Source organism: Leptonotus elevatus, chromosome 15, assembly GCF_054856555.1.
Source record: "Leptonotus elevatus isolate MCC_2025b chromosome 15, RoL_Lele_1.0, whole genome shotgun sequence".
NCBI lineage: Eukaryota > Metazoa > Chordata > Actinopteri > Syngnathiformes > Syngnathidae > Leptonotus > Leptonotus elevatus.
Genome location: NC_141253.1, coordinates 15,307,154 through 15,329,190, shown reverse-complemented (window position 1 = coordinate 15,329,190; position 22,037 = coordinate 15,307,154). Strand labels below are relative to the sequence as shown.

The 22,037-nt window shown below is 37.1% G+C and overlaps 1 protein-coding gene across 4 annotated transcripts; it reads right to left on the bottom strand.

Annotated features, from left to right (window-relative positions):
- Positions 1 to 1,103: 1,103 nt before the first annotated feature.
- On the bottom strand, positions 1,104 to 9,836 carry spp1 (secreted phosphoprotein 1). 4 transcript variants are annotated; one of them, XM_086096792.1, is made up of 8 exons: positions 9,713 to 9,836; positions 7,059 to 7,128; positions 6,723 to 6,767; positions 6,575 to 6,652; positions 6,406 to 6,462; positions 6,160 to 6,303; positions 3,999 to 4,325; positions 1,104 to 1,706 (listed from the first exon to the last, which is right to left on the bottom strand). In XM_086096792.1, the coding sequence occupies exons 2-8, from the start codon at positions 7,110 to 7,112 to the stop codon at positions 1,413 to 1,415; spliced, it is 999 nt and encodes a 332-aa protein (XP_085952918.1). In that variant the 5' UTR covers positions 7,113 to 7,128; positions 9,713 to 9,836; the 3' UTR covers positions 1,104 to 1,412. The 4 variants fall into 4 exon arrangements, with proteins under 4 accessions (XP_085952918.1, XP_085952921.1, XP_085952919.1 ...); XM_086096795.1 differs by having other exon boundaries at positions 6,160 to 6,300; XM_086096793.1 differs by lacking the exon at positions 9,713 to 9,836 and adding an exon at positions 7,381 to 7,496.
- Positions 9,837 to 22,037: the final 12,201 nt, after the last annotated feature.

Below are 22,037 nucleotides of genomic sequence, written 5' to 3'. Positions count from 1 at the left end.
CTAAAGTGGATCTGAATATTATTCTGTCTTTAATATTCTGAAGATAAAATGCGTGTTTAAAAATAAACTTGTTTTTTTTTTAAGTAGGTCAAGTTTTTTGGGGGTAAAATCTTACAAGAGTTATTATATACATCAAAGGCAGGCTTTATTATATTTATTTGGATTTCATTAGTTTTTAAATTGTATTATGTACTTTCAAAAAATACATTATTTTTTATGTTTAATTTGAATTAAGAAGACCGTACTGGAGAATTTAATATTCAAATTAAAGAGACAAAATAAAATACCTTCCGTTGTGTTACAAAATGTTCTACTTTTGGAGAATCAGCAGCATGTACGAGTTAGGGGTGATAAAAAGGCTCAAGACGAAAAAAGTTTTGGAACCGCAGATTTAAGATCGATCATTTTGAGGTAGTTAATATTTCACGATGTAATATGTTATCTCCTTGCACTATTTCAAATAGTTAAAGAATATTTGCTCTTTATAGTAAGTCACGTGGTCACACTGCAAGTGGGGAAGTGTGAAGAGATATAGCAAGAGAGAAATTCATAAATGTTCATGACAGTAAAAACAACCATTCTTCTGATCGTATTATTAACATGTGATGATTTATTTATCATTCATTCACAGTCAACTCGGAGTTCACTCTTTCCCCACACTTGCAGTCACAATTAAGTATAAAACCAGACATAATGATGACATGAATACACAACACGTGCAGTAACCATTCAAAAGTTTGACACACTTGCTAATACTGTTTAATCAGAAGGTATGTACAACTTTCAACTTTCAGTGATACGGTGCAATTTTGACTGATTCATCAATGTCATGATTTAATGTGAACAAAGCTAATTTAGGTTATTTGATATGTATTTTATTTAGATTTGCTCCCATTTGTAGCAAAAATAAACAAGCCGTATGCAGGGTGGATTTAAGTAAAATAATTTTATTTATATTTTAGAAATGGTACAAAATAATACATTACAATAAACATGGAGGGGGATCCACATGTAGTGTAAAGTAAGAACTGAGGACATCAGCAGATTTGATACTATAGCAAGCAACAATTAAGCTAAACCCCACACGAGGTAAATACATGGCTTCAAAGTTTGGAACCACATCATGTTTTGATTTAATGCTGTGTTGTCCTGGCGCGAATATTTTCTTCCTGATTCATCTTTTTTTTCTTTTTTTTTCATCAATGTTTGGACACCACGGGTTCAGGATTTTGAATACAGCACATCAATTTGAATTAGACAAATAAAGTTTTGCCAATGAGCTCAAAAATGGTCTTTAAACTCGGTCAATATAGAAGCATTGTCTGTCTTAGATTGTCCCTGCCGTAAATGTTGTTGTCTCCGATTGCACCGGAATACCAATCTGTGGGACGCCACCTGACTTCCTGGACGATTTATTTGGCGGTTATGACCGCCGGCATGTCAGTGGCTGGTTCAGGGCCCGTCCCCTGCTCATCTGAGTCACTCTCCAGGCTGTCACTCTCGTCAGAATCGCTGTCAGCTGCTCCGGGCGTGGCTGTGGCCTCCTCGCTGCTCTGCTCGTGTTCAGACTCCTCTTCCTCCTCCACATCTGCGGAGCTTCCGCTATCGTTCATGCCATCATCCTCCTCCTCCTCCACTGGATGAGCATCTTGATTCCCAGGAGTGCTGGTGTCTTCCTCCAGTTTGTCAGAGTGCTCCTGATAAGTCTGAAGCAAGGAATAGGAGAATTATTGCAGTTTTACACACAGTTGCAGGGTAAATACAAGACCTTTTTTTCTGTAAATTATAATTTCATGGGTGTTGTTTGTTGTCGTATCAAATAGTACACTGTACATATAGAAGATGCCAGAACTTGACACACGTCATCACATTGGCAACACAAAAGTGTGTGTTGCTTTGGGCTGTTTCACTGAAAGTACCTATATTCCTGCTATATTACTTAATTTTTCCGCTGTACATGGTCATCAGTCCTTTCTGTATGATTTACTGATACTTAAGGCTTTTGCATTTTATGTTGCTATACATAAGTGAGCCATCAGTGTCAGAGTGCGTGTTTGTTTGAGGGCATCAATATGGTTACTTACAGACTTAACGCAAACATGAGGATTCGAAGGAACACATCAATTCAGGACAGCTCATAGCTGGCTACAGCCAGATGGACTGGGACTCATTTAAAGAGAATCCATTTCACGGCGCCTGTTGAAACGCTGTAATTTGGATTTTCTTAAATTATGCCCCTGAGTATTTCGACTACTGTATTTTCTTCCTTCTTCCTTTGAAAGTTTGCACCCGGGGCATTACTGGTTTTGCAATATTCGCTTACTTTGGTTTTGCAGAAGGCAAGAAACAACTTTGGTGGTCTTGAGTCTTAGTAAAAGGCTTGGCAAAGTGTTGCATGTAAAAGCTGGTGTTAAATCACTGCGTTCTTAGTCACAATAATTATTTATATATACTTATATACCTACAGTTATAGAAAAAAAAAAAGACCTAAAAACATTGGCCCGTTTTTGGCATCTATCCGTCTTTTTTCAACAATCCTGTTCAGAGCCTCTAAATCCTAGACCAGTTGCCAGTCAAACACAGTGAGCAAGACGAACAAGCATTCATAACATCAATGAGTGGGAATGATGTCACACTGTTTGAATCAGTCAAGTGTACCACTACAACAATGACTTTTTAGTGTTAGATCTGTAGATTAAAACATTTGAATTTAGAATTGTGTTGTCAGTATTTTATGGAAGAAGACAAAGATGTTCTGTTTGCTGAGTAAATTATCATTATGCAGTGTTTTTTCTTTTCTAAATCCAGAACTGTACATATGGTAAATGGTACTTCATTTATGTAGTGCTTTTCTACCTTTCAAAGCCCTCAAAGCGCTTTACATTCAATTACGCATTCACCTACTCAAGAATACTTTAACATGGTCACAATGGTATGGGGTCGAACCCACAACCTCTGGAATGGGAGACAACCACCATAACACTTAGCCGCGCCGCCCCCATGTGATCAGCAGGGCTGGATTGGCCATCTGGCATACAGGGCAGATACCAAGTGGGCTGGCCTCTTTTGGGGCAGATGCAGTGCTTTTTAATTATTATTTTCCTACATTTTAACCCAAGAGACTGGCACACAATTTAGAGGGGCCGGTCTGTTAATCCAGTTCAAATATAGATAGCAAACTGAAACATCATCAATAAACATCAGTGGCAGAACTAAATGTTAGGCAGGAGTCGGGCTGGGCCAAGTCAAAATGCCAGGGCCATTAAAAAAAAAAAAGTGCCTGTACAGCCCCGGTGATTAGCTTTGGCTAAATGTTCCTCATGGGTCAAAAATGCAAATTGAGATATTCCTACATTCTAATTCTACAAGGTAGCGAAGTTACAGCATTAAAAATGTTGCCAGGTTGAAATCCCTTGATTTGAGAAAAACTGATTTCAAGTTTTGGTACATACATCTTTCAAAGGCCAATAGCAACTAGTAGGCTACCTTAAGGAAAATATATTGACCCTGGACTTTTAGGAACTACTCAAAACTAATCTTGACGTGCGGACCCTTTAGCCAGAGTGGGTCACATATAGAAAAGCCATGTCAGAGACGGAAGAAGTACTAGGTATTAATTTCTTGATTTGATACAGAGTGGCTGAGGAACTGATATTATTTTCCAGTACGGCACTGGCTGATGACAGTACACTACAATTTTGACTGTGGAAAAAAGCTTCCATTTTTATACCACAATCATACAGTTGGAGCAAGCAGGATAATGAGGTCTTGTAAATATAGCCACCACATTACTGATATAACCACCGAATGAGGAATAAATGACCCCTCTTAAAACAAAGTTTTTTTTTTGCTCTCAGTTTCATGTAGATGTATAATTTGTGCTTTGATTGATTCCCCCCTTGCATTTAAAACAATTAAACATTTTTTTGCATTCAGAGCTGAACACCCATAAAAATAGCTTGCAACAATATATTGTATTTGAAGATAATTCAACTGACCTCACTCTTGTACACCTCTGGTGACTTCTCCACCTCATTGTCAATGGGCATGTCATAACCCGATTTTTTTCCTGTGTCAACATATTCATAGGACTTGTACGAAGAGGGAGCTTTGTGGTAGCTCTTCTCCCCATAGGCATAACTCTTGTATTCACTGGGGTATCCTCCCATGCTGTCACCGCGGCCTGAATCTGTGTCTGTGACAATGGTGGGCAACAGGGGTTCCTCCGTCACAATTACAGGGGTCACCGTCTCGGGAGCGACAGTGGAAGACTCGCCCGACTCTGAGCTCTCTTCTTCATCTTCCTCATCTTCTTCTTCACTTTCCTGGAGGGAAAAAGCACATCTAGTCTGGAACTGCACATAGCAATAAAACAGCGAGACATCTATATAACCTAATATAGTGAAAAATGCTTTTTAAATGAATGATTGAGTCATTCATTTTATAGTGCTTATCCTGCTCAGGATCATGGCTGAGCTGAAGCCTAATCCAGCTGACTTTGGTAACACGTGCTAATAACCATACATTCTCACAGTCCCGCCTGTAGGGAAATTATAGTCTTCAATGAGTCTAACATGCATGTCTTAAGAATGTGTGAGTGAGCCTAAGTACCCAAAGGAATTGCCTTGCAAACATGAAGAACACATGCAAACTTTACACAGAAAGGCGTGTGCTGAGGTTTCAACCCAGAATTAAATATGTTGGACGGCATAATTTGTTTTAAAGGTACACACCATTTATTAAAAATGAACCAGCTATTCTGCAAAAGGTTTGTAATGATATCCAAACAATGATGTGGGGAGGTTAGTGATATATATATTAAAAAAAAAGCTCACGATACTGTAAAAAAAAAAGAAGAAGAAGGGAAAAACACAATATTGTGTTTTTGTACATTACAGCAGTGACAAAGAAATAGGTTTGGCCATGTCATGTGACTCCTTTTGGCTCAGCGTTGCAAAGTATTATTGTCAATGTAGTCCACAAGGCTGTGTTTGGCTGAATCGGCTGAAAAGTAATGTTTTTGGATGAAGATGTTGACAAATATTTGCTGACGGATTTATGTGAGAGAAAACTGCCACAGTGGCCAAAACATTCCTAATTAAAATTAAACAGTATTAACAAACTAACCACCAGACGACAACAATATCGTTGCAATTTTAATATTGTGATATCACAATATTGCCGTTATTGTTCCATCAATATTGATTTAAACTCTTCCCTGAAGCAAATCACCAATTTATGTTGAGCAATTATGATTTTATAGCACTTTTTAGGGATATTTTTGCATTAGGTATAGTCACATGGTCATCATGACATAACTTGTGATGTAAACGAGCATAAAAACACATGGCTTTGAATGACTACAAAGACACTCATGAGGAACTATTGCATCCCACGGTGAACATAAAAGGGAGAATTAACGGCCTACAGCAACATGCAACACACTTATTCAAAATCAGTACAGCCAAAGGGGACTCCAGCCAAAAGTGAAGACGAAACTGTGGCCAATAGTGAGGAGTTTCCATAGCGGGTAAAAGTTAGAGACCGTCCACAAATGACATATTCCAGGGTGACATATGTGAGACAAATCACAAAAAAACAAGCAAAAGTTGTTTTTTTGTTTGTTTGGTTGTTTCATTTTGAATGCTATACTAGCCGAAAATTCAAAATGGGAAAAAAAAACAGAACTTTTGTTTGTTTTATGGTGATTTGTCCCACTATTTAACATTATTACGTAAACCTGGAAAATGTAATTTGTGGATGTTCCCTAACCTGGACGGTAATAGTGAATATCAAACATCAAATGTGCAGCCAACTTTTACTTTGCTACATTTTGATGCACGCATCAGCGTGCTTACATTAGAAGCAGTCTGAAACCTGAAATGCTGAGGATTACACCGACCTGTATTGGCACAGTATTTGGTGTTATAAGATGGCATTTTTCTTGCCCAGGAAACTCACATTTAAATGAACGAAGGTGGACATTGTCTATGCAACGGATACGGCACAGCGATCACGTGCTCAGAGTATGTTATTATTTAGATTCATAATCTGTTAAAAAAATTCAGGGAATAAGATGCCATGGATATTTGCGCTTTTATTCTTTATACACAATGCCTAATCAAATACTTGAAAATAAATTTTGCTTTAACTACTCACGCTCTCCTCTGATTCATCATCATCATCGTCATCATCATCACTGTCTTTATTTGGTTCATCTTGGTTGTCAACGGAGGGTGTGTCTGTTGCAGCGTCATCTGTAGTTTCAAAGTTGATTATAGATGGAATCTCCACTGCTGCCTGCTACAAAAACATGCCAAAATCCAAAGATTCACTGATAAATTATACAAGATGAATATTCTTGGCATTGTATCGTAGGATTGAAATGTATTCTTCATGTCTTACCTCATCAGAGCTTTCATCTGAACCGACAACAACGGGTGCTAAAAATTTCTGGAATAGCTGTAAGAACATCAGTGGGAGTTCAGTTACATTCTTTCAATAGTTTTATCTGAGCAAACACATTTAAAACGTAAAATGTCTGTTTTTCGTATGAATTGCAGGAATGTTGTACCCTGAATGGTGACACACGGAAGCGAGTTAACTCGGCCATCTTTCTCCTGAAGAGTGAAGAAGGCGCAGGTCGTCTGACCTGTAGGCAAAATTGAGTCAATGTGGATGTCTCACTGTCGGTCTGTCTGTCCATCTGACTTTATACCCACCACTTCTTCAGAGCTCTCTGCTGAACTGTCAGAAAATTTTCTTGCCTGAAAAGCAAGCAATCATAATTATTATAAAATAAGATAAAACTAGAGTAATTGCCAAGGAAATTGTGTGGATTCCTGAGAGAGATTAAAAAAACATATACACATAGAATATCATAGATATCCACCGATATTATGAAAAAATGAGCAATATAGAAATGGCATCACTTTATTTGATTGGCTGCTTAGTAGGAGCTTCTAATCTAAGCAATTGAACTGTCATATTTCATACAATTAAACTCAACTCAGTTGAAATGGATGGAAAACAAAGACAACAAAGAAGAAATGACTCACTGGTCGGCAGAGAACTGCAGCAAAGAGCAGAACAAAAACAAATGCCACTTTCATGGTGTCTGTTTGGTGTCTAGAAGAACAAAAGAAAAATAGAAGCACCAATGATGAATTGAAACAATGAAATACATTTTGAAAGCAATATATATATATATATATTAGAGCTGTCAAACGAATACAGTTATTAATCAGATTACAGTAATGTCTGGACTATAAGGCACACCTGAATATAAGCCATGCTAGCTACATTTGGGGAATACTCAAGTTTGTTATACATATAAGCCGCACCCGACTGTAAGCCGCAGGTGTTTTAATGTTACCGCACCGGGTTCCCGCTACTTTCTTTTCTATAATGAAGGCGCAAATTGTCTCGCTCTTGTTCTGTCTCTCCTGCTGTATTTGGGCTCCCTTGGTTTGTTTTGCTCTGCCTGACGGTCTTGTGCTTCCTTTATAGTGCGCCCCCTTGTGATCTGATGGATAAGCCACACCTTTGTATTAGCTGCAGGGTCAAAAAAAGTAGCAGTTTATAGTCCAGAAATTACTGTAATCACATGTTAGAATTTTGATTAATCATGGTTAATCAATTAATTAAAAAGGCTTTTTATCAACATTTTTTGACCCGCCAAATTTGACGAGCACCCATTATGTGTTAATTCTTTCGACATTTAATGCTATGAGGATGTCTTCCACATATTTTGATCCACTGCACGCTCTCATCCTCCTCTTTTTCGAATCAGTTTTAATTACTTGCATAAAATGAAAAAAAGATGCATGTAGTTATGGTTATTGCTCGAACACAATCCGCACTACCTTTAACATGACCATCCTCTGTATCTGCGGTCAAAATTAAAAGTGTGATTTAGTGTTAATTTTGACAATAAATTTTTATTTAGTTTTAGTTATAGTCTTTTGACTAAAATGTATTACAATTTTAATCATAATATAGCCATCTGATTATATTTTAGTTTTAATCCAATTTTAGTCGACGGAAATAAAGAGCAAGTTTAGTTGACAAAATTGACAATTTAGTCGATACTTTCCTTTAACATACATTTCAACTTTTATACCAAAAAAATTAAAACACACCGATTTGTAACTGTAGTTTCACACGCACGACACATTTAATACAATGTCTTTATTAATTGTTTTAATGAAACATGATGAATTAACAATAATATGCTGTTTTATAACTTAGTTTTCCCCTAAATAAAAAAAAGTGCATAAATGCTTGAGATTAATTTTACAGCTGCACAACATGTTTGAGCAATAAATAAAGTGCAGTGAACACTGAACAGTTTCTGAGTGGTTCTTTTCTCCAACCCGCGTTTCCTGAATGGATTGTGTGAATTTTTCCGCCACTGTGTTGTTTTCATTTTCATTTTTGTCATTGACGAAATTGTCAGTCAATTTTAGTTATCGTTTCATTTTCGACTGAAACATTTTTGGGGTGACGAAACATATGACGAAAATTTTTCGTCGACGAAATTATCATTATCTGCGTTAATACATGATTGATGCAATATTTTTTTGTGATATGACTTTAATTGCTTTCAATGGAAGCCATGGTCCCCCACATGGCTTTTGTGTTACTCTTAAACATTTTCTCAGTCAATTGTCAACACCCAATATTGAAAATATTCCGCTACAAACAATGCCCTGAAATTTTGAAAGCTCTTGTTGATTAAACATCTTGTTTTTGTTCATATTACTTATTTAAAAAAATAATCAATATATTCCAATGAAGATGGCAGATCTCCTCAGGATTATCAAAATCATGCACTTTCAAAGAAAAAATATTCTAACTGAAGTCCATAAAGAGGTTCCTGCACATCATAATGTGACCCATGGCTTCTGTCAAAGTTTGTTCTACTTTGAAAAGTACATACTGTACCATGGACATTCAAGACAATTTCAAGCAGTGACAATCGCAGCCTCACATGAACGCCAATACATGTATGGGTATGTCAGGCCAACAGAAATGGCCTGTTTTGGTTTGGACTCTGGTTGTGTAATTAACTATTTGTGTAACCGTGTTCAAAACACACCATGAAAAGAGCTAAATTGCAAGTTAAATTAAAGTGCATCCGCCACGAGACCCAAAAATATGGGAACAACTGAACAGCCAAGCACTACACACACAAGGGAAGCAGGCATACAAAGCAAAAACTAACATCTCATTCCAAAACCATGCCTATAATCTATTGCTGCTCAACCGCCACTTGTCTGATTTTTTTTTGGCTTCCTACACAGGTCACGGGGATTTTCAAGCACTCTGTCTCACAGGCAAGACCTTGCTGTTGGCCAGGCTCACTTTACTCCCCCCAATGTTCTGATGGGGAGCTGTAAAGACAAAATCAGGTGTCTTGCAGTTTTTTGACAAATTGTGAATTATTTGACTGTCTACTGAGAGTGTAATTGTACTTTGCTATTCAAGGAGCTACAGGAAATGTATTTATTTACATCCATTTGTTGGGGTGCCCTGATGCAGTAGTATGCAATTCAGTTCCACTCTAATCCTGCTACTACATTCCAGATGTTATCCAGTACATGTTCTTGCAGCCATTAAAAGCAGTAAATAGCAAACAAGTATCAGCTCCATCAAACAGTCCCTCCAAAACATACATGTTATCATTCACATTTGATAAATTTGTACTTACCTTGTTAGGAGTAGGAAAAATTGGCAGAGAGAAGAAGGTTGATGGCAGTTATGTTTCCTGGATGCTGTGCGCTGCCCTGTGATGCTACTGCAGTCTCCCTGCTGGCCTTTAAATCTGCACGCATCTGTCGGGAGCCAATCAGAGCAGCGACTGTGATGTCATGAGGTTAACCGCTCCATGGTCCACCTCTTGTCTGTCTCCCCCACTCTTCCTTTGGTTTGTGGTGTGGGGGCTAACATACACATACACACATATAGAGAATTTTATTAATCTAAGAAAGTGCTCTGGCATGGTGTAGACAAAAAAAAGACCCAAAAAAAACACCAACAAGCCCTATGACAATGACAGACAGACAGAAAAATGTCTGACTGAGGAATAATTGACAAAATGTCTGAGAGAGCAGACTGATTCATCTTAAACTGTCAAGTAAAGAGACTAACCAGATTGTGTTGGCGTTGCCCATTTTCTGTGGGCTTATCCTGCATGTTTAACTAAATATGTCAGACGTGGACCCTTAAAAGAACAAACGACAAATGTTTTTAATTGGTACACATGTGTTTTTAAAGGGCATTCTGTTTGGTTGGTACAAATAAATGTGATGCGTTACGTCATCACAATTATGTTCTCTCTGCACTTAAGTGGATTTCCCACATGTACTCCAGCATCCACCCACATTTAAAAAACATGTACTGAAGAATGTAGATTGCCCACAGGTGTGAAAGTGCCAGTGGTTATAATTGGTCCTGTAAAATTTACTAAATTGCAATATGGGAAAGCAGCATACATTCGTCTCTGTCATGCTCAAGCTAAAGTTCACATCATTATTTCTTGTATACTGCAGTCAACTCTGATTAGTGTTAATGTAACATGTCCCACCTCCCAGGCACGTTCCGTAACCTGCCCACCAAAATAAAAAAGTGATTACATAATATCGATTGTATAAAGTACTTCTCTTAACATATTTATACTATAGGGGTGTCAAAATTACTGCATTAATTTTGAATTTAATTTAAAGTTCCTTTTTTTTTTAAATGCACGATTAATGATTAATGACCGCCCCTTACTTGGAAAACCTGTACTGGGGGAACTACAATCGCAATGCAGCAGACAAGTCAAAATTTAGCAATAAATTAAATAATAATGCGTATATTTGTGGATACTGGGGTCAAGTTGTATTTTTAAATTTTAAAATTGTGCAGAATTTCACAATTTACTTAATGTAAAGATTAGATAGCTCTTATTATGAAAATAATTATGCATTGAGCTGTCATCAATGTCATACAAATGCAATTGTGCCATCTAGTGGCAGAAAATTGACCTCAGCACAAATCAATATCACACTAGTTTTTTTACAGTGCAGTAGGCTACATCTTTTTAATTTTAACTCAATTGCATAAATTATTAAATTACCGTATCAATGACGAAAAGATGCAACCATATTTCTTTAACATTTTCCCCGACTTTTACGTTAACAAGAGTATGAAAACTGAAAAAAAATATTGTGCATTTTATTGTACTTTTAGAACAGACATAAAATTTGCAATTAATCTGGGGTTAACTATTGAAGTCATGCGATTAATTATGATTAAAAAATTTAACCGCCTAACACCCCTATTTTATAGACTACAAAATGTTTTGCATGATTTCATTCTGCCTACCACGAAACAGTAAGAACATTTCCTATCTCCTACCTCCCCCCATTGCTTCATTTTGAACTTGTTCGCATTATCTTTATAATAACTATAATAATATAGAATGTTTCAATATATATATTTTTATACTACTTATCATATTTAGTGTTGTAGGCAGGTGGAGTCTATCCCAGCTGACTTCAGGCAAAATGTGTCTACACCCTAAACAGGCCGGCAGTCACTCACATTTAAGACGTCACTGAGTGGAAACTGAAAACATCCTGCCTGCTCAGAAATCAGGCAAATGAACTACAACATGATCAACAACGTAACTAAATGTTGCCAATGTATCATTCTGCTATTGTTTATTGTGATGATATGGAAATGCAGATGTTAGACGAAGTGACACAGGTGTACTTAAAATGACAACAAAGGTTACAGAAGTATCATCTGACTGTGCTACAATAACGTAGCATATGTCTGCTGTCATTATTATTGTCTCTCACAATGTTCCATGATGATTGGGTGGGTGGTGTTATTCTTGTGTCTGGCCTGGCTATATTGTCTCACTTCTTGTTTCCATTAAGGCACGTTAGTCACTAATCATTTTTATTTTCAAAACAAGGGAATTTCATGTTACATTTCTAGATGGATCAAGTAGAACTACTATTTGAAATCTCATGATCGGTATAACTTGCTTGTCATCATCAGTATGATAAGAAGCAATTTTCTAAAAAAAAAAAAAATATATATATATATTAATCAGAGCGCACTGTGCTTTCGGTAGAGTAGTTGTCTTCCATTCATCCATTTTTTATACTGCTTGCCCTCTGAAGGGTTGTGAGTGTGCTGGAGCAGGGGTATATACCGTATAAACAACTATTCACAGTCACATACACAACTAATTGCTGTAATCCGCAGTTAAAATGATACATGCATTTTTATTTAATTTAATTTTTTTGTAATGTGGGAACAGGGTTATAACAGCTTTGGATTTTTAATTATACAATAGTTAGTTTATATTTCATTTTGATTTTGTTTTAATTCAGTTACTTTTAAATCATTTTTTAGCTAGGTTTTTTGTTATTAGGTTTTTTTTCCGAAAATGCTTCGATTTAGTTTAGTTTTTTTTTTAAATTAATCTAGTTAGTTAGATAGTTAGATAGTTAGTTGGTTAGTTTATTTGTTTTAATATGCAAAGTAAAATGCAAAACTATTGGGTTTATTTGAACAGTAGGGGAGACCGGGGCTAGTTGTATCACTTTTTATATTGTTATAAATTTATTTGAATCAATATATCATATATAAACAAAATGTATACCAAATGAAAGACCCAAGTCTTAGGTATATTTTTTGTATTCATGTTATTTTCATTATTTGTGTCAGTGCAGAGTTATAAGCCACCAAATACAGGGAGTGAACATGTGAAATGTTGCCCCACCAATGGGTAAGTTGTCACACTATATGGGGTAAGATGTCACATTGGATTTTGCAACTAATAAAACAAGGACAAAATGATGCTTGTTCTCCTGTTTGTTTGTTTTTTGTTTGTTTTTACAGCCAGAGAAATTGTTTATCATTGATCTTGAACATTTACCATAGTCATTGAGCAACATTAACATAAAATACTATGAAACAGAAATAAAGTCTTTAGGAACTACTGGCATGTAGAGCATAGCTCTCAGCCTCAAATGCCTGTTTTGTTTCCCTTAAACTGGAAATTTGAGATTAAACTTAAAAAAATAAATAAAATAAAAAGCTTTTCAGTTAATGGATGGATCATCGTGAAACTTAAACAGTCCTGACGTGGGCATACTGTGGTTCCAACAACTGCAAAATCCATTTTTAAACAATGGAACACAACCCGTCAAACTAATTTCCTCACTCTTCAGAATCATCATCTGAAAAACAATTCTGCAACGTAAACAGAGTTGCCAGAGGTGCATTTTTATTGGCCCATTCTTAGCATATGTGACAACAAACCCCAAAGTGACTGAGACAAACTACCATGTTGGCTATTACTTGCTCTAGTTCACAGTTAGCTTAAAAAAGAGCTGTGACTGAGGAATGACAAGATGCCTGAATCTCTCCTCTAACAAGTCCACGTGATTTGCTGCTAGAATTTGTCTATGTACGACGCCTGTTTCAAAATATATGAAGTTGAAAATTTTTACTTTGGGTTGTGCAAAAACGATAACTGCCACTCATCTCAGCTCACAATGTGCAATTCTCTTCTCAGAAAGTACACAACACCTGACTATTTATATGAAGAAAACTAATATTCCACTTTTTCGTTGTGCCCTCTGGTGGAGAATAAAATTACAATTTGACAACTTACCCGTGAAACAACTAGCCCCGCTCTCCCCTACATATTTATCAACTTTAAAAAAGAAACATCAACAGCTTAAATCTTTTCTTTTCAGGAAAGTACAATATCAATAGTTTTTCTGCTTTTTAGATGACTGTAGAAAGGTGCAAAACCGTTTGAGCAGTGTGCATTATTATGCTATAACAACACAAATGGCAATTGTTATTGCTTCGACTCCTTCTGAATAGCCCGGGAGTTTTCTATCAAAATTTTGCTGGAAGTTGCATTTGTACCACACTATTTTTTCCCCGTGCTGCACAATTATTCACATTTGTGTAATGCAATTGGTAGGTGGACAGTGATGTGTGAGTCTGGATAAGGGTGGAGGGATAAACTAGGGAGTGATTTGTTCATTCAACAGCATGATTGTTTGTTTTGTGATTAATCAGAGGTCTGTCTGGTTTCCAGTCACTGTTGCCATTTATAGGATGGAACAAAGGAATATGCATGTTTCACAATCACATGTTAATCTGAACTTCTTCAGCGTTTTCCTCTAACGGTGTTATGTTGCAATTAAGAGTATTGTGTCGAAAACTAGTAATAGTTTGGGTCAAGTCAAATTAACAATTGGCAGCGGACGTTACAAACTGCAGACGGAGTTAGAGTAGAGATAAGTGGATCAAATACTGTAGACTGATCCTGTAAAATGTTTTTTTGATCAAAATAAATTTTCAGATGACCACTGTTGTCAAATCAAAACCTTTTTAGGTCACCTGTGTCACAAAGGAAAAATATTTTGTTTCCACAGCAGAAAATAGTCCAACGAATTTGCAGCAAAACTTGTTAGTCTGTGGCATGCATTGTCAAAGCACATAGGAAAGTATACAGTAATGTCAGAAAATAATATTTTTCTATAAAAAGCAGGGTGGCTCAAACAACACAGCAACGCAGATGGCTCGTCGTGCCTGTCATGGTCAACAACAGTCAAAGGAAGGACATCCGTTCCTCACCAACTGGAGGTATTTCACACAGCAGTGGGGGACCAGCTGCCCGGGACAATTGCTGAAACACAGAAACACCACAACAAAAACTATACACTGTCAAAGAGGATGTTTTTGGTCCACACAAGAAGTGTTTGTGCAATCCAGCCCCAGCCTCATTTGAAAAAAAAAAAAAAAAGAAGACAAATATACAGACAGCGGAAGTGTTCCGGAGCTTCAGTTCCCAGATCTGATTCCAAGTTGATGACTGTGGAATTATACCCCACATGCAGCCATCAAATTTCTCCACTCAGAACTGTGTTGGTTTGGCAAGTGCTTCAGACAAGTCTTTCTCCTCAACATTGTTATTACTCTTGGGAGCTGAGTTGTCTCACAAAAGGCACAGTCGGATGATTGTTCTAAAGATAAAGCAGCCAGACAAATACCCAATGCAAACAAGTGACTTATAATTTATCAATCAATCAATCAAACTTTATTTAAATAGCACCTCCCATACATTAAAAAGCAACTCAAGGTGTTTAACAATTAAAACAAAACAAAAACACCCATCCCACCAAAAACCGAAACCAAGAAGCGCCGATGGCAGGGGGAAACAAACAAACCTAACAGCTGAATGGACGCTGCAATTAATTCTGTTCTTGCAGAATTACTCACTGGTTTTTTTGTTAAATATTGAACAGCTAGAGGCGCTTCGTGCATTTTTATCTGGTAAAGATGTTCGTGCTTTTTTCCCCGCCCCCCTAAGACGAAACCGACGACGACATTTTCACCCGCTGCCTTGATTGGTCAAAACAAACATGCAAAGATGCCGCATCGTCCAATCAGCTCAAAGTATTGTACAGCAAGTCCCTCTTTTCAAGAACGGATCTGCCGAGTGAAGTTCCAGATTGATAATTTGAAGAACTCCCTTGAGTGAATCACAATTATCAATCTGGCTTGTGAGGTTATCTTGAGCCTCCTCTTAAAAATATCAATAGTCTCTAAGGCTAACAATACGTAATCAACATTGTAAGTGGAGGGTACCAAAATAACTTTGGTCCATTATGGTGTTATGCCACGTGAAGGAAAGAGCTAAGCGCATGTCAGTGTGTTCATTGGTTGACAGAGAATTGATATTTTATTCAAAAAACACAAACGTGGCTTTGGATAGCATCTTCCTTTCTGTTCATGCTGGACGGTTTACAGCATGACTGCGTTTGATTGGCAACATTTCGTTTGCCTCACCAGGGTGTGTTCTTCATAGTTGTGGCTGGGAGTGCATGTTGCCCGGAGAATTATTGGGTGGAAAATGTAGCTTTGTTTTTGTACAGTTTATGATTTATAGTGAACTGTGTGTTGCAAACTCATCTGAGTAAAGTTTTTGTAGTGACTAAGATTCTTGCAACAAAATGCATCATGTCAATATTTTTCAATAGGTCTTGGTGGTGGAATCAAAACAGTTAGCCAATGTAATTGTAATTTGTGCAATTGGTCAGTGTTGCAATAATTCGCCTTTTCAGGGACGAAATGCTGGATTAAAACACCAGCATGTTTTTGTGTCATATTGAAATAATGTGTTTTCTGGAATGATGGAATTATTTTTTTGCACAAAATTGAATTCCCGCAGGGGCCATGCACAGTCAGAAGTATTTTTGTTTAAGGGTGTGGCTGCAGAGGGGCTGCATGGGTTATTTGTGTCTGTAAGGATGGCCGCTGTGGTTGTGTTGTGGTCAGACTCAAACCAGACTTTTACGCGCTTAAGAAAAGAGAGGCAGAGAAGGAGAAATGAGGACTGAAAAGAGAAGAGATGAGAGAGATCATCATTTTTAAGGGCGATTTTGGAAAAGTGTGGGGGGGGGGGGTTATACACAGGTGCAGGTTATTCACGGGATAATAAATTATGGGATTATACGTATATGTTTTTACAAAGCCACAATATTTTTCCAAAATGCTTATAGACAGTCCCCGAAAAAAATGGTGGGGAATTTAAATTTAAAAAGGGGAGGCCGGACCCAAACATATTTAAAAATATTGAAAAAAACAATGAAAACAATTGTACAAATGTGCAAATCTGTGGGTACTGACTAAGTATACAGGGGTCAACTATACAGGTTTTTTTTTTTTGTGAAGCCCTTCTCCAATTCATCCAATCGTAACGGAGGTGTAAAATGGTTTGGCCAACAGCTCAATAATACTCTTATCTTTATTTTGCTCCATTGTTGCTATTTGTTACTAAGTCTCATTTTAAAAAATAACCGCAAATAGTTTTTATGTAATACATGATGAGCATTGATGTTTTTTTTCCTATCATTACCTTCATTGTGAAAGTAGAGACATTATTTAGAGTTTGTTTTATAGGGAAGAGTAGAGTTTACTCTTTTAAAACAGCATAACCTCACACATCTTCATTGTGGTGTGCATTTGGTACATTTTCATTGTGGGACACATCACTGTGGTCCCTCCCATTGGTCTCCAAGCCAGCATTATAAACTATGAAAATCACAGTGAGGAAACCCCCGTCATTGCGGCTCCATCAGGTTATTGTTTCCCAAAAGATATCTGGAAAGGAAAACCAGGGACCAGTCGTGGCTTGACTCGAGGTTATAGCAGATGGATGAAGATCTAAAGATGTAGTAGCTTTATGACAAGAAGTGAACGTGGGTCAGAAAGTTGTTGTTCTGATTTTGTAGTTTGACCAACAAGATTAAAAAGCAGAAGAGAGCACAGCACGGTGCATCTTTTGTAGCCGTTGAAATGACAAAAGATACTTTGCCGAGTCATCAATGGAGAGAGAATAATTGAACAGGAGAAGTGAGGCTCATAATGGGAAATGTCTGAGCAGTCAATGCCTATAACTGCCACAATTTTACATTGAAGCAATAGGTACAGTATATGCTTCACGTATGTCCCCAGCAGCCCCGTTTGCCCGACGCACAGTATGCTGGTGAAAGGCGATGGAGTGGAGCTCAGGCTCAAATGAAACTTCCTTGCCGGGTTATGGCATTATAACCCTCCCCGACCAGGGTTGGGAGGGTTGCTTTTAAAATGTAATCCGTTACAGTTACAAGTTACCTGCTAAAAAATGTAGTTAGTAACATAATCCAAGTACCATAATATTAAAGTCATGTAACTGGATTACTTTTGGATTACTTTTGGATTACTCCAATATTGAGTATGCTCATGAAGACAAAATAAAAATAAATATCACCACAATATATATTCTGTACAATGTGCCCCTGCTATATAGCTAGCTAGATAGCTAGCTAGATAGCTAGCTAGATAGATAGCTAGATAGATAGATAGATAGATAGATAGATAGATAGATAGATAGATAGATAGATAGATAGATAGATAGATAGATAGATAGATTAGCCGTCCAACAGTCTTTTTATTAGAGAATATGTTTCTATGTGGTATGGAGTTAATTAAGCTGAGGGTTGATATGTTTACAAGGCTGCAATGCCAATGACGAAATAAATGCTTCAAACTGATTATAATCACAGCATCACATTCAAATGCAAGCGCAAACTGGACTTTCAGTGGAGCTCAAATGCTTCCATAATTGTTTTTAACCGCAGAGGGGATGTGTGCATTTAACTGTATCACCCAAAAATAGTGTGATGGGTGGAGCCTCGTGCACTAAATAAATCTCATCAGTATGCCCCAGCATAAAACTAAATTAGGTTTGTGTCTTTCCATAAAGGATATTTATATAGAAATATTTGAAATTGAATACAGACAGTCTAGTGGATTCTAGAAAGTCAAAACTCTGAGGTGATACAATATAGCTTTCATTGAACATTACCCCACCTACAGGAAAACCTTTCAAACTGTTTTCATGACCATGTGAGAATATTTCCTAAGTGTCAAGGGACTGACACTTTGCCAATATTTCTATCCATCCATTTTCTTAACCGCTTGTCCTCACAAGGGTCACTGGAGCCTATCCCAGCTGGCTTCGGGCTGTAGGCGGGGTACACCCTGAACTGGTTGACAGCCAATCGCAGGGCACACAGAGACAAACAACCATCCACACTCACAATCACACCTATGGACTATTTAGAGTGTTCAATTAACCTGCCATGCATGTCTTTGGAATGTGGGAGGAAACCAGAGAACCAGGAGGAAACCCACGCACACACGGGGAGAACATGTAAACTCTACCCAGGCCCAGGAAGGCCGAAGCCTGGACTCGATCTCACGTCCTCTGGACTGGGAGGTGGACGTGCTAACCAGTCAGCCACCGTGCCACCTCCAACATTTCTACTTTCTTTTTCTTTTCTTTTTTACAAGAATAAACAGCCTCCTAAAGTGATTATCTTATCAAAATGTAGGTGATTGAGTTGTTCTTTAAAGCAGTTAACTTCATTGTATAACAAAAATGATACTATTATGATGCATGTTCACTTTACGCTTTCATCGCTATGACCAAATGCTTAATAAATTTTACTTACTATTATTAATATTGGTCAACTTGGACAGTATCATATGTACATATGTAACCATTAAGAATGTTCAAAATACTGATCTGAGTCTACCTGTATGCATTGTAGAGCTGGGGAATAACTGTGAAACCACCATTACACTTGGGACTTACCCCAGACTGGTCAGCGTACTGTCCCATGGTTTGAGTTGTTTATACCCTTTTATACTTATGAACAGATCATAAAAGCTCAGAAAAAAGTCCAGTCATTGACCACAATCCAACCAACTGGAATCAGTCAGATCAGCAGCTAGCATATACTGGCCTTAGAGCTGCTCTCTGTAACTATTTTCTCAAAAAAAATCTTTACAATAGCATTTGTATTTGTTTTTTTATGAAACATCTTCTAATTAGTAAATTAACACTTTAGCTGTTCACAGTGGATACTCCTGCAAGCCTCTGGCCAATAGTTTTCAGCCTGAACTTGGGTTCAAATTTCCTGCTCTCTGTCTGCGGATGTGACGTCATGCGTGCATTGTGTACGTGAAGAAGTGTGTGTGCAGTTTTATTTTTTTATCAACAGGTGGCAGTAGCGATTCCAAATTGAATTTTCTGCATTCAGTAGCTTTAATGATGAAACTTAAAAAAATACTTCACTCTTAATTTCATTCCTGATTCTGCTGTTTTCTTATAAAATTCCCAATTTGTCTGCAGGCCAGGGTAGTTTTGGAATTTTCATTATAGTTAGTTTTTATTTTATTTTGAGATTTGTTTTTAAATATAGTCAGTTTTCATTAGTTTTCAGAGTGGCTCTGTTAGTTTATATTGGTTTTAGTTATTTAAAAAAAAATGCTTAGTTTTAGTTTAGTTTTAATAATTTCTTTTTATTTTTTTTACATTGTGTATTACTTGTGTGCAATATTTAATAAACACCATGGTAAGATAAAAAAAAAAAAAAAAAACACTTCTTACCTAGCGATGCGTTTCAGCTGAATTATATTAAAAAGCAGGCAAGGCGAGATATTGGAGCCAAAAGTCAAACAAGCAAAATTGTCACCTAGACGATGTCACTTCTGTGTGACACACTTTCAAAACTGGCTAATATCGAAATAAAAATACTTAAATCACATTTAAAATCAACCCAAAAGGCTCATGCATTAAATCAATCACCAAGATGAGGACTAAGGACATTTTCACTAAAATTATAGTTAGTTTTAGTTTGTTTTGTCAATGTAGTTTCAGTTCGTTTTTTTTTTTTTTCGTTAATTAAATTGTTTTTTGAATTTTTGTTGTAGTTATTTTGTTAGTTTTAGTTAACTAAAATAATATTATTATGCATTTTTCAGTCATATCCAGCTTGGCTGCGGCAAGAGCCCAGCTGAGAAGACTCAGAAAATGAAATACTCGGTTAATATGTATTGATTCAAGGAACCGTTCATTGTGGCATATATATTGTTTAATACAACATATTCAAATTTGGCGTCCCATTGACTTTAACAGTCATTAAAGAACTACAGCATACTGAGTATCCATTTGCCTCACTCAGTTTTGTGGGCAGTTTGGTCTCAGTTAAATCATTTACTACGTGACTGGTGGCAGGGACGCAAGTGGCAACTCTTGTTGCCAACTTAAGTGGCCTTATTTAGTGACCTTTCCGACACCTCAAGCAACTATTTTCCCAAAAGGCGACAAGCAACGAAACTAGTGACTTTTCGTGGCGTTTTTGGAGATTTCTGGAGACTGAGATAGCGCCACAGCAAATCCACCACATTACACTTTTCAATTAGTGTAACGATCCGTATGTGTCTATTTTAACTACTTTTTCACAAATTTGGTTGTCACTGTTCTTATTGTTTTTATTGCTGTCCTAAATTAAAGAGCGTTTGTTTCATTGTAATTTTACATTCCCCACTTATACACAACAGAGTGTGCGTTGGTGTCAAATTATGTCCAGACAAGGAGGTGTTATGCAAGCTTATCCTGTATACCGTTTTAAACATGGTCTTCCTTTACATACGTGAGCATGTGATTACATGTTTATGCACGTGTGTTCCAGCTCTAATTTGAAACATTTTAGGAAAAGTAGAACTAACACTCATGTGGCTCCCATTGGATCAGCCAAGTGTAATTATAGAGCACCACACAGTCGAGGCTGACACTCCCTGAGACGAGGCCCTGCTGCAGGGCCGAGGAAACAACCTTATATGGCCACTTCCTTTGTGTGACTCTCGGGCCAAAAGTCCACCTCTGTGACCTGCAACAACCTTTTTGAACATGCCGAAAGAAAAATAAAAAACAATTGGAAATAGAACAACGCATGACTAAGATGTAAGAAGTACTGGCAGGTTATGCGGCTTTGCAGTTACGGTAAGATGTAGGTCTCCAACCTCTTCCTGATTTAACAGCATGAAGTGGCCTGGTACTTTTATTTAGACAGCTGATCTACTCCCAAAACAGCTGATTCACCTATTGCTCTAACAGTGTTGCTTTTGAAACAGTGTCCTGTTTTCAACTTAATGAAACTATTCATTTTAAATTATATCAATTAAAGGAACCATTGGTAGTATAGTGGTGCATTCATTTGCCTGACTTTTGTGCCGGCTGCATGGGTTTCGTTGTCAATGACCATGTGAATGGTTTGCTAGCCTGTGATTGACTGGCGATGGCGACGAATCAAGGGTGTAGTCTGTGTTTTGTCTGATGTTGACTGGGATAGGCTCCAGCTCTCCACAACCCGCAAGCTGTATAGGAAAATGGATAAATGACAAAAAAAAAAAAATTAAAATGATGTCCTTTGTCTTATTTTTACTGGCTTATAAAATGACTGATGAATGAATGATTTTTGACTGACAAAACAGCAAAAATAGCCTAAATTTGACAGACATTTGCTTTTCTTTCTTTATTTTCCATGTCTGATATGCAACAGGGTTTCACATCAATTAATACTCTAAGAAACATATTTTCCATACACTTGTTCATTCAT